The sequence below is a fragment of the Nematolebias whitei genome, chromosome 11, assembly GCF_014905685.2.
Source record: "Nematolebias whitei isolate Nwh7 chromosome 11, NemWhi1, whole genome shotgun sequence".
Classification (NCBI taxonomy): Eukaryota; Metazoa; Chordata; class Actinopteri; order Cyprinodontiformes; family Rivulidae; genus Nematolebias; species Nematolebias whitei.
This window is the reverse complement of record NC_056508.1, coordinates 33,233,235-33,246,893: the sequence shown is the minus strand read 5'-3', so window position 1 is coordinate 33,246,893 and position 13,659 is coordinate 33,233,235. Positions and strand designations below refer to the sequence as shown.

General features: G+C 40.2%; 1 protein-coding gene across 1 annotated transcript in view; it reads right to left on the bottom strand.

The window, feature by feature from the left end:
• Nucleotides 1-13,659, bottom strand: part of rerea (arginine-glutamic acid dipeptide (RE) repeats a) — a 137,490-nt gene that overhangs the window by 61,276 nt on the left and 62,555 nt on the right. The window contains exon 3 of the mRNA XM_037684903.1: nucleotides 4,955-5,025. Within this exon, the coding sequence (XP_037540831.1) occupies nucleotides 4,955-5,025 (71 nt within the window). The remainder of the gene's footprint in view (nucleotides 1-4,954; nucleotides 5,026-13,659) is intronic.

Here is a 13,659-nt window from a genome sequence, read left to right as displayed (position 1 = left end):
GGCAAAGAGAATGTGTGTGGGTGTGTGATGGTGTACAGAGCTCCTCAATCCCTTGTTCCCAGAGGGAGAAATGCTGCAATCAGTCCATTAGTAAAAGAGGGAGTGAGACAGGGAGAGAAGGATGTGGGGGAAGAAAGGGCGGCGAAGGAGGACTGAACACAACCGACTTGGCCAATAACAGCAAATGAGGTTAGTTATAAGCAGAGGGGGGAGGCAGGAGGGTCAATGAGCACTGAGGACATGGACACAATGACTTGAACACGGGATGGGAGGAGGGAGATAGGTGAGTGACAGCAGATAAAGAGGAGAGGGGACGAGGGGGGAATGAAGTGTAGAGACAGATGGATGAGAGCGAGAGAAATGGAGACAGAGGAGACAACTAAGGAAAGAAAAGCAAGATTGATTGGGGAAGTCAGGGTCAGTGGAAAGATATGGCCGCAGACTGTTGAGTACATAGTTGCTTTATTGTCTCTGTGTTCTCAACAAGCAATTCACACGTTTCTTTGGGTGCATTATTTGCTCCGAGTAAATATGCAATCATTTAAATAAATAAATATCACAATTATATGTTGTGCAACCAGAATATAAAGATGACAAACGACAGTGGCACACGCATGCGCTTCTGCTGTTTTAATCTAATCAAATATGGATTGATAACAAGTAACAAAACTATCTCAATAACAATAAACTGAAATGGCTCTAGTGGGAAAAACACACTGAACTACAGATAGCCTGTAATTTACTTATTAGATCAAAGAGACTCAAATGCAAATCTTTATTACGATTCTGTGTGTATATTTGACAGCTTACTATAAAGTTGAATAATTACTTTTTTTTTTATTAAAATTACAACACTCTTTCCAATAGTTTCTTTTAAATAACTAAGCTGGTGTTTTTAAAGCATTTGCACGACTAGCATAATAATGGTAACTAGACAGTTCCTGCCCGGAGAAACTTTGATGGGGACTGCAACGTGGTGGCCATTTTAAAATTATGATTTGACAGTACTATGTGTCTGAGTTTGTTCTCAGCTACCACCACACAAAATTTCAGCTCAAAATTGCAAAATATCAATGAGATAAAGTATTTTTTTTAAAGCTATGGTGGCCATCTTGGATTTTTGATTTGGATTCAGTATGTGATGGGGAACGTTCTCAGCTATAACCACACCAAATTTCAGATCTCTGTGTAAAAACAGCTGAGTTAAAACTATTTTAGCTACATTTAGCTAAAGTTAAAGCCATTTAAAGTTAGCTTTGGCGGCCTTCTTGAATTTATTTGCATTCATTATTTATTGGCCATTGCTCTCAGTTACCACCACACCAAATTTCAGCTTAATATCTCTAAAAGTGACTGATTTACAGTGTTTTTCTTTTTTTAACTCGGGTGGCAATCTTGGATATTTGATTTGCAACCAGAGTCTATAAAAAAATGACCAAAAAAAATGGTGTCTTTGTTTGCAAATTATGTCACCATGGTAACTTGAAATGCCAATAAAAGTAACAGCCCACATCACGGTGCCGAGCCGGTTGTTTTGATATAACATTTGTCGGGGTACACATTCGGGCCGCATTAAAGTTGATGGAAGAGTAAGATATAAAGTTAAGAAACCCTTGTCAGGTGGATAATAATAGGTGGCTGCTAAGCAGTCCCCAATAAACTAACTCCCCATTTTTTGATTTTAGTAAAAGGGCATGACAGAAACTGAATACAGAGGCGGCAGTTTATCAAAAATAAGAATCTGCTCATTTTGTTTTTATTTAAAACCGTTTTAATAATGGCCTTCCAGTGGTCATTTCTGTATCTGGGCAGACACGTTTAGTAGGAAGACAGGAGGCTGAAATCTATAAGACTGGATCAATATGTCACAGAGGTTGTCGTGGGCACCACAGCTGCCACTGTTGAGTAAACAAGCTAGGGAGAATGATTGTCCTCTGAGTCAAGAATGACCCCAGTCATGATGTTGAATTGATTTTGTTCTCCTTTTTTGTTTTGCATGCCTTATTGCTGGAAGTGTGAGTTTGTGTACGAGACCAAATCATTGGAGCGTGGCTGGGCTCAGAATTCCTCCAGTGTAGAGAAAACGCACAAAAAAATGCAGAAAGAAAAAAAAAAACAGGCAGGCTTCAGTTCTTTCTCCTATCCACACACAAGAGATTGATGGCAGCATTCAGGTTTTCTCCACGCCACTAATTGGATTCACAGGTCATTAGATAAAGTAGACAATTGAGACTGCTCCAGCTTAAAGACTAGGGCACGTACGTAGACAAGAAAATGGAGAAGGGTGCGAGAGGGGCAATATTGATGAGGTTGTTGGGTTCAGGACCAATAAAATTTTTCCTCCCCTATACTGTGCCTCCAAAGCTCTATTACACCACATATAGAGGGGGTGTGATCAATAATTCGTGTGGCAAGAACAGGTGGAGGTTGGAGGAAGAGGTGAGGAAAGATGAGAAATAAAAAGAATAATGTGCGGTTTCATTACATGAATCACAAGTTGCCCTTTGCAGCTCCTTTTTAATATATCACTGCGTAAGATGACACCAGTCATTATGTCTGCAAACACTTATTTTTATTCCAAAGGGACCAAATACACCAAGCAGCGAGTCAGCTGTCTGAAACATCTATAAACAGCTTTGTCTTTTTTTGTGCTTAACACACCGTCAGATCAGTCAGCTCCCCACTTTTCAGCCAGTTTAATATATTAAATGGGCACGGGGTCTGTCAACAGGAAAGATCACTTTGATTAGCTTACTGCAGTGAATGAACAGAATACTTTAATGTGAGACTTGTAGTGTTTTAATGTATAAAACCTGCTCAGGAAAAGGTATTCATGTAAACAAAAAAACAACTATTGTTTAAACAAATCACATGTTTGAGTTTGAAAATAATAAAACAAATGTACAAATGTAATAATTTATATGTACACATATTTTTTGATTCCTTGTCTATTCTGATCCACTAGGGTATGGCTTCCTATAAAGGCAGTGTGTTCAAGTGTTCCCCAGATTCAGGCAGGGGACACAGCAGAAGATCACCGCCGGTTCTTGATGTTGGTTTGGCATATGAGAACCCTTAAACACACGTCTCTAACTAAGTTTGGACTGTGGGGTGGCATCACAGACTTGAATTGAGACAGCCAACATGTGAATCTACAATACTAATGCAAATATTTTACGCTAGACTACTAAAGATTAGGAGTATTCAGTGCAGCCAGTACAGTAGCAGGCTTTTGTGATTTGCTGCTCGGTGACAAAGTGAGCTCAATAAAAAACACTGTCCTTGTTTAGAAAGCCAGCGGGGCTTGTTGTTTTAACATTAGAAGACAAGGGTGCAGTCTGCTCATACACATACAAGCATGCAGATGGCTGGTCATTAATTACAGATGGACTGGGGGAGGGAGTAACAGAGACACAAACACAGAGAGCTGAAGGGAGAGGCCAGCTAACGCAGCTAGTTTCCCATCGTTCTCTCTGGACAATCACCTCTGTCGGCCCCACGCCTCACTGAGCGCGCTTAAACACAACGAAGGTGTGGGGCTTTTTCGTGTGGGACTACATCTTCAGAAAGAAAAAAAAAAGGGTTCTTGCCATCCTCAGCATTCTCTAGCTGAAATCCGATTAAAACCTCACTGCTGTAGGGCACGACAGAACGGCCTACAGCTCTCCTTAAAACCTCAACAACTGCCCATCACTCACAAAAGGATTTACACACACACACACACACACACACACACAAACATACATTAGTATGCATGATCGCTTGTGCATACACAAACAAACATTAAGTTACTGTTTCACCTTTTGAAAAAGCTGTTTAGGTGACAACGGAGCCGACTGTGGCTTTTGGCAGCAATTAGTTTGGCCCTGGGGCTTAGACGCAACCTAGCAAGTGTTTTGTGCTCTGATTAAACAGCCAATCTCTTACAAGACAGACAATTCTCACAACAGCTTAGCTGCACCTTTATTTGGCAACATGAACATTATCAGTTACTTATTCCAGTCATTTTTAGCCATTAAAAAGACATGTACATTGCTCATAGCTCAACCAACATATTGCTGAAACCTACACAAAAGACAAATTAAAAACTGAAATCTTTCATTTAAGACTTTACTCTGAACTAAACATTTGATCAGTTAAGAATCAATCCTATGCACGTAAAACCAAAATAAAATGATCAATGCCAATAGAATCAAAACAGCTAGGTCTGAGATCATTCTGTGCCATAATTGAAAAAACATATTGTGTGCATGTGGCCATGAAATGATTGTGATTCATGTGCGGTGTGTCATTCAGCTGCCGTGAAGCAAAAGATCTGGATCGCTCAAACCATGAAGCTGCATCCCTTTTCATCTACAGAAACAAAGACAAATCTGTTGTGGTGAACTCCAGAGCAACTTCCCCTTCACAAATGTGGAGAATGCAGTGTGAGAAAATCAATTACGACTCTGTGTATGTGTGTGTCTGTGATACAATTTAAGTGTCCTGTTGCTTGGGAAAAACAAGCCCCTTCTCACTAAACTGACTGAGCCTGATGCTGATGAATCAGCCATTCTCATAGCAAATTAAAAACTAATTTCTTTTTTTTTTAGTCAGGGAAAGAGGTAATTTGGTCACATTATGTTGTAAAAAAAATCAATTGAAAACTGGTGAGGATCCCTTTCATTAAATCAATTCAGGACATCTACAAACATCTATATTTTCATTATAAGTATTATTACATGACAGACAGTGGACTGCACGAGCAGGTAATATATATAACTCAGACTCTCGGAGGGATTTTTAGACAAGTGCAGATGCAGCTCTAGTACTTTAATTCTTCATTTTTCTTTATTGGGGGAACAGCAGAGCATTGTTCAGCATGGGACTGAATTGGCTCGCACAGAGTCTTGGGCAAGCATGGCAACAAAGCAACATGAGAAAAATAACAGTAAACAGCTACAATTTTACTCACCAGCTTGAAATCCTGAATGCTACAAATGAAGTACGGAGTATTGGGCCGCCGACTCTCTATGTACACACAATCTGCAAGTGAGAATAAAAAGGAGTATTTTAGAGATGATTTTTCACACTTATCAGAGCATTCATTATTTTAAGCAGCCACACTCGGTGTCATATTTTTGTGTTGTTACCTCAGCGGAAAATACATTTTTCCTCCTTGAGTCAAATTCAATTGGAATGTGAGTAATAGGATTAAAGACTTTTGGAGCACTACAAGTTTGCCTTTCCAAAGCAAACATTATGGCCAAGGGGAATTATGTTATTGTTCCACTCCATTTATACACCAGTGAGCAATACTGGCTTTAACCTCATCCTGTCTCTGACTCTTCACTGAAGGGTCACAAGCATGGAGTCCATGATGGAGAGACCAAACCTGCAAAGACGCTTGGGTATATTTTAAAACTCATCGTCTGCAAAACAGTTTCACTCACATTTTTAATTAACACTTTACTTCATTTTAAATGGCAATGTTAAATTTGTAGGTGTTTAGTCTTTTATATGATCTTTGTTTGATTGTGCTTATAGAGATGAAAATGTGATGCTGTTCAACCATATTCATATAAAACTGTTTTTTTGTTGTTGTTTTTTTTCCAAAGGTTGATGCTAGGGCTGGACAATAACTCAATATCAATATATATCACAATATACTTTTATTCAATAATAGTGATATGAGTTTTAAGCACATTTTGGATATTTCGATATACATTACGATATGATTACAGCGTTTCACCGACACATTTCTTTTTCTGTTCAGGTTGAAGCGGCCGCTTCAGTTTCAACCCGAACGGAAAAAGCCGCGACACAACTATGTAAGTGTCCAGAAGGAGTCAGCGGTAGCAGGCTAAGCTAGGCTAAGCTAGGCTAAGCTCAAACGCGCGTTAAGTTTTCGCTTCAAGACGAGTTCCCATGACCGTCAGAATGTGACTGAACAAGCTTTCACAAGCGAAGAGAAAGCAGATGACATAACTGATAAGAGACGAAAGACTAATTCAGCCGTGTGGACGTGGTTTGGCTATCTAAGATCCGATAAACTGCTGGTTTCAGTGTGCTGCAAAATGTGCTAGAGAAGTTTGCTGCATGGGTTATGTTGTTGTTTAAAGTTAAAACTATTACTATTGACAAAGTTGAGAGTTTTGTGTTTATTTGATGGTGATTTCAAATTTCTTTTATGGCTAAATACAAATAAAAGGTGAACATTAATTTATTTGTACAGTTTGTGCAGTTTTTCTGAGGCTTTTATATTGTTTATATCGATATCGGAATAATATTGTTATCGACCGAACTTAAGAAATATATCGCAATAAAAGTTTTGGCCATATCGTCCAGCTCTATTTGATGCTAACAGCAGACAAAGTTAGCAAGCAGTTATTTGGTCTTGATAATAACTTTAAAGCCAAGATTTTGCAGTCATAAAAAATAGTTTATGATTGCTTGTTTCTAAATATTTTTTTAATCAGTGAACTGTTATTTGCAAGCAGCATTTATAAACAAAGACTAGAAATATTAAATAATTGTACTAAAATCAAGAAAAACTAAGAATGGCCTCTGTGGCTTTATAATGCTACTTTGAATCAATTACCACTTTGTGGTTTTTAGTCTGGCAAGAGCTTGGGGTGACTTTGAAACCAGTTTTTCATGCCAAGAGCAAGATATTTGGTTGCTGACTGGAAAAGAGCTGGTGCAAAACTAAACACTGGCTCTGAATAAACATGGGCACCGTCCTAGTCAAACAATACTGAACTGAACTGTAACATTAGAACTGGTTGAAATAATAACTTAAAATGTTTTTTTATAACATTTTTATAGTGGGGAGAATGTATCTTACCACTTTATCATTTGTCCAATTAGCTTTAAATGAGCTTGAATGAAAAAAAAAAAAAAGCTCACAGTGGTCCACCCTCCCGTCTCATTCATTTTTAAAATGGTGCTTAATGATGTCAGCAGCAGCCCTGTAACATTATGTGAGAAGTGGAGGCTGTGGCTGGCTGTGTTGTTAAAATTGAATGTGACTGGTGGTATGGCCAGGTCATGAACTCTCATCTCCTTAACAAAAACATTCACGCTGCAGAAGACAAAAACACACAGCCACTTCTGTGGAGAAGGAAAAGAGGAGGAGGGAGGGGAAATGGCTAATGGTTACTGCTAAGCCTGGCAAGCACTTTCCAGACACAGACAGGTATTAATAGACTTGTTAAAAAAAAAAGATAATTTAAAAGCACACGACTTAAATGTAATCAAACTACAAAATTATTAAATCGGCTCAAATAATAGCTTTCCTTGTTAAAAACAACAACAGCAGCAAAACTAAATAAAAATAACCTGAAAAGACATTTTTTAAATTAAAACATTAAGAAAATGGCTACTACTCAGACAAAATATTTCATGGTGTCAATTTTTTCAACCATTTAGTAAAAACAGTGTGTTGCAGCTATTAATACTTATGAAAGGAAACTGCATCTCACAGTGTTGTATGCTCTAATAGGAAATAAATAAATAAATAAATACCACCATAGGTACAATTTACAGACAACACAAACTACTGGTGCTCATTTCACCGCAGCACATGCTGAGCCGCTTCATGCAGCAGAACCGAGCCACACTTTCCCTAACAAAAGATCTGTAGCTACCTTTTTTCCTTTCTCCAGTGACTGACATGGCCATCATCTGTTATTTATTTGTTTGTGTCAACACAGTTATCGATCTGGCTGTGGTTTATCTTACCGCTTGCAGAGGAAAAGAGGCCTGGGAAAGATATTAAATGGCCTTGACACCCAAGATACCATTTGTAGAGGTGCTGGTGTGTACAAGTGCGCCTCTGACATCATTGTCTTTGTTTTTTGAGACATGTGTGTGCATGTGCGCATGTATGTGTGTGTGTGTCCCCCAGGGTGGGCTTGTTATCTGCTGTGAGCTGAATGAGCTGTTCTAAAGGGTGGGGGGAGAGAGAGGGGGTTATCACCCACGCTGGGTCTGAGTGACGCATTATATCTCTCTCACTAGTGCCCTCTTTCCTCCTCCCCCACCCCCTTTCTCCCCCCTTTACAGCATCCCTGGAAGTCATTTACAAGATAACATGAATGAAAATATCCATTGGTCCTATTGTGCAATCTGTGAACTACGCAGGGTGTGTGTGTATCGATGTGTGTGTGTGTTGTGAGAGGAAGAGAAGTTGTTCGGAAAAGAGCAGGCGGGAGCAGGACGGAGAGAGTGGGGGGTGGGCAGAGAACAAAAGAGACTAATCTGAAGGAGATGACATGTTTCAGAGGAGTCAAATCAGGGGAATTACCGAGTTTAGTGTCCCCTCACCTTGGCGGCAAATTCATTTAGAGAAGCCAAATCTCTGTGTCTACACCCATGAGCACATCAACAGGCACAAAGAACAGACAGCGAGAATGAAAAAGATAGGCGATGATGGCGGAGGGGTGGGTGGAAAAGATGGGGGGGACAGGGATCTAGTTTAATCATTCACAGACAGAAAAGCAAGTCTATTCTTCGAGCGTCAAAAAAAAGCATTTTGAATTCACTTCAGGCACTAAAAGTCTTCTACCTCAAGGACATTTTTTCAAAAGCGACTAAGATGTAAAACGTTGTGAATGTAAAGTTAAACTAAACTTGAAACATCTGCTCTTTGAAAATGGAGCCAACGAAGCTTAGGAAGGTTACATGGGGTAAGGTGGTTAAAATGGGCATCCTGGTTCCTCGAGAGTCTGTCGAGTTTGTTAAACATTCCTGCTATTTTGTGTGTTTGGAAGAGGGTCTCCTTGCACAAGTGGAGAAGTGGAAAGAGGAGGGAGGAGAGGGGTTTAGCGGTGGTGAGGGTCTACGTGGGGGATGGGTAGTTTTTTTTTTTTTTTGAAGACTGAAGTGAGTGCTGGCTGCTTGGATGTAGCCTTCAATGTGAGAGGAGGGAAACCATAGCAAGGTATTTGCAGAGATGTGCTCTAATTACTTCAGCAGCAGTAAGTTTAATTTCTTACACAATCCATGACTTACTACCATGCCACCCAGACAAAGACCAGGAGCTCTATACTTTGATGAAAGGGAGACAGTTGTGAAGCCACTGAGTATAGTTTCTTAGACTGGAACACCTCAATGAAATGCAATCCCAGTGGACAGAGTTACTCCAGTTACCGTCTCCATTGAATTCTTGATTGATATAACCTCACGACACACATAAAATTACTCAATATTTCCTTCAGTTGTAACTCTTACTCAAGCCTTCCATTTTTTTAAGGCTGCCAAGCATGTCTAATCTAAAACACACCTTCCCTCAGCAAAAGAATCGTGCGTTGTTCAAAGATGTCGTTTAATTTGCTGCAGCGTTCCAGCAGAAAGATAGGGAGAGACGGAGGGAGGGGGAGCACTTGGATATTATCGGCTTGCTTTTCTCTTACAAGTCAACAACAATGAGCAACGTGAACACGACCATATACGCCTGTGTTTAGTAAACAGTGCTGTCGGAAAGGGGAGGGCGTGTGTGAATATTTTAGGATACAAGACAAGCTTACTAAATCAAAAGGAGTGTTTGTTTAAGTCATGCTTGCAGGCGGTGAGAGTTGGTCATGAGGCAGGATGCACCTGCATAGTTAAAAGTAGTGCTGGGCTCAAACTGAAAAACATGCACAGACACACAGTAGTCAAGTGCGACTTTGGACAAACTTGTCTCTTCTCTGGAGTACTAATCCTAAAATTAAATGCCGTGACAAAAGCATGGTGGTCTGAGAGGCCCAAAGGGCCACAACCCCCCCCCCCCCCCCAAAAAAAAAAAAAAAAACTAGTGTTACAAGTTTACAGGTTCCAGCAGTGTTTGTGAGCAAGACCAGCTGATGACCAAGGCTGCATACAGCTACCTCCCACTGGGTTGGTCCCAGTAGGATGGTGTTACATGCAGTCAAGGCCTAAAGGTGCAAGGACACTTGATTCTTCCTCATCTTTCCTTCCTCTACACCCTCCACCAGTCCAACAAGTCTCAGCTCTTCTCACTAGAAAAGCAATGGGAAATACCTGGCAAGCAATACTATCAGCTCCCCGCAATAGGGCAAGTCTACAGCTGACTGAGCTCCTAGGGGAGAACAGAGTCTCTTTGACAACACTCCCTCCCCCTCCCTCCCCTCTTCAACCCCTCTCCTTTCCCTCTCGGCTAGCCCACGCTTTCTCATTTAGCAGTCGGCAGGTGGTTGGATTTCACTAAAAAGCTCTTTTCCTGGAGTCTGTAGTGTAGGGAGAGATAGAAAAGCAGAGAGAGCTTTTTAAAAATAGATCTGTTACGCTAACGACAAGCTACAGATTCATACTGCCATGTTTCAACAGCAAATGACTCCAAGGGTTTGTCTCTTATGTTAACTTGACTAGAAGCTCCTAAATGATTGACAACTAGCCTCTGCAGCATGGGGGACATGCATTGCTAATGTGCTGTGGCAGTTGCCTTGGCTCTAGATTCAACATTTACCCAGTTACACTTCAGAGGCTTCTCATATAGATGATAAAGATTATAATACAAAGACTTTTCTCTCTAAAGCATGCTGCATAAAATGAGGATATATTTGATCCTTTTATTATGTTATCAATATTTACATGTGCAATGAATGAAAGTAGCTGTCAGGAGGTGTGCTAGCCTCCTACACTTGAGCTTGTAAATGGGCTTTAGTGAAATAAAATGTGGCTCTATCAAGTTGGGAAGACATTATCATTTGCACTTAAATACACACTTCATACAACACTATGAGAAATCTAGGTGATGTAGAGAAAAATATAAAGCTCTTGTGATCATATAAGATGTTTGCATGATTAACAGTTTATAGTTAGAAGACAGGAGGAGAATTGGATATTGAGTTTGTGTGTAAAATTTGTTCCTGCTGCACAGCTTGTTTTATATGCACTTGTCAAACACACAAACACTGTCCCTCCAGCAGTCTGTGATGTCTGGAGCAAGAAGCACCAGCTGTCCACATGAAGAATTCCCACAACACTGATACACAAAATGTTCTTTTCCCCCTCACTTAAGTCTGTAATGTTTCGTATTATACAATCGCTGCCTAAAATTTAAAATGACTCGTCATGTCAGTAAATTCATGTCAAATGTATATCTTGCTGCACAACACTAAGGCGAAAGAATAAAGTCTCTTTTTCATAGGACTTCATTTTAAAGTTGCCATAGCCATTCAGACTGACGGTGAGAAAAGGAGATATGAGTTGGTAGCCATCCACTAACAACAAGCAGAGTCGTGCTGCAGTGGGGAGGGAACAAGTGTTGGGAGTAGTGCTGTGGTTATTAAATGGTGCTGCTGAGTCTGTAGCAGTGCGACTATCAAAGACTGGAAACATTAGAACTCTTAGCGTGTGTATCATGCATGCACTGGTGTAACAGCGTCATTGCTGGTGTGCAAAATTTGAGTTAATAGCAGATTATGCATGTGTATATGGATTTTTTTGTGTATGTGTGTCTCTATGCTTCTACAGCGTCTCTTATTGATCCCCCTTGGCAATGTGTATAATCTCTAAAGAGAGGATCTATAATCTAGGGTGGTGGGGGTAGATGAGTGTGGAGAACAGGCTCAGAGGTGTCTAACCAGGCCTGGAGAAGTGGTGAAAGCTCAGCCACAGGGCACGGATCGATCTGGCAAGTCTGCTCACCCTGCGCCTGGCTGTTCACCACAGCAGCAGACCATTCAAGTGGTCCGGGACACAGTTCCCTGGCCACCACCACAGACACACTCCTACAACCTTCTAAACAGCCCCAAAGCTTGAGTTAGCTGCCAGCCTTCCTACTGGTTACTTGCACTTCCCTTTTCCACTCATCCCCATCCAATCAATGTGCACTAAGCTGCCTGAAACCATTTTCAAGGGATAGAAAGGCTAAGTAGAAAGATTGGAGGATGGCTAGGGACTGGGAGGGATTCAATACTAGCTTACCTATTCTTTCTTATGTGATGACATGACTCTGTATGTCTAGAGCTTATTGTGACAGAAGCAATCAAAACAGCAACTGGTATAAATTGTGCTTCAGTTTCTGCACAACCCCCATCATAGTTCTCTTCTCCCTACATGTACGGAGGTGCAAATCCCTCTTTGAGGGTGGTCAGTTTTACATATTGTATGTCACTAGACGGCTATAAAGGGATTTAACATTTAGTAAAGCATAATCTATTGCAGGCTTTGTGTCTGCCTAAGCTGCACACATCAAATCTGATTGCACAAAGGCTACCACCAGTGACCAAGCAGGAGGAAAGAAACAAGCACGCGTGCACACACACACATCTTATCAACAGAACAATAAGGAGAGGAGACAGCAGGAAGTCTGCTGGTGAGATGGAGGATCTTCCATGATGATGCCAGGAGGTAAATTACAAATGAGTGTACGGGTGCTGAGGCTGTCACTACCAGTCAAGGCTTATTTTTAATCTAAACTGATCTAACAACCATAGTCCTCACGGTAGGGGTGGATTGCGACATTCAAGTCACGCTAAACCTGTCAAACTAATTGAAGTAGGGGACAAGGAACATAAATATTCTCCGTCAATCTGACACTGGCTGTGCTGTTCAGTCAAATGTGGAAATATAAATGCAGAGCAAGGCTAACACACCAAGATTGTTGAATGTGTTTTTGTGCCTTTCAATGTTTTTACACTATACTTTTGTTTTACTGGTGATTCTATATTTTTTATAAGAATCAAAATTATCCTATCCTTGTCAACAGTCCAAACCCTGGTCTTAATGGTTCATTACGGCACTTGTCACTGGACAAACCCCAGAACCAGGTCTAAAGCACAAACACTTGTGCTAACTTCAGCACAAATTGGCAGGTTATAAAGTAACACTTTCAGTGTGTGCTAAGCTCATTTTGCAAATAAGCTTTATAAATATCTTTACAAGCTCTAGAATTAAACAAAAACTAACATAAGCACCAACTAACTGACTAAATAAAAGACCTGATGGATATATATTTTTTAACCAATTTTAATAAGGTGGTTCCTTCATTCAGTATAAAACAGGGCTGAAATGTTCTGTAGACGTCATGACCTTGACTTTTAACTAGCTTTTACATACTGTGAAATAACGGAACAGAACCATTCTTTTTAGTGAAATTGTTAAATTTGTAAGATAAATGTATATCAAGATAAATGTAAAGCCATAGCAGCCACTATTTACATTTTGTTTGGCAGATTTCTTTCTGTGAGTGTTGACTTTGTCGCCTGTAATACAACCAACAAGATATGAAAGTGCAGCCAAAATGCTGTAGATAAGATTGGTTTTGCTTAAATCATTCATCCGACTCAATCAACATAAGGTATTGCAGTTTAAAAACATTTCTAGGAAAATGTAGTACCTTTTGGTGCTACTGACAAAAGCATACTTTCAGCAAGTCAAATGGTGTTGGGATGAAATTATCATCATGGCAGTCGTCACAATCGCATCATCTAGTCAAGCACCACTTTGCTTTATTGACTCAGCTCAAGACAAAGCTCAGAGTGGGTCATAGAATTGATTGCATGATGAAGGTTTTAGCCAGAGGGAGGGTTTCTACTCTAGGAGAGTTGATACTTTGAAAAATGCGCAATCTCTCTGCAGCCCAACTCAAACAGATGACTGGTTCCTTAAGTAAAATCTATTATTGATCATCTTTTCTTGTTTTCTGAAGTTTATTTGAGCATGTGTGGT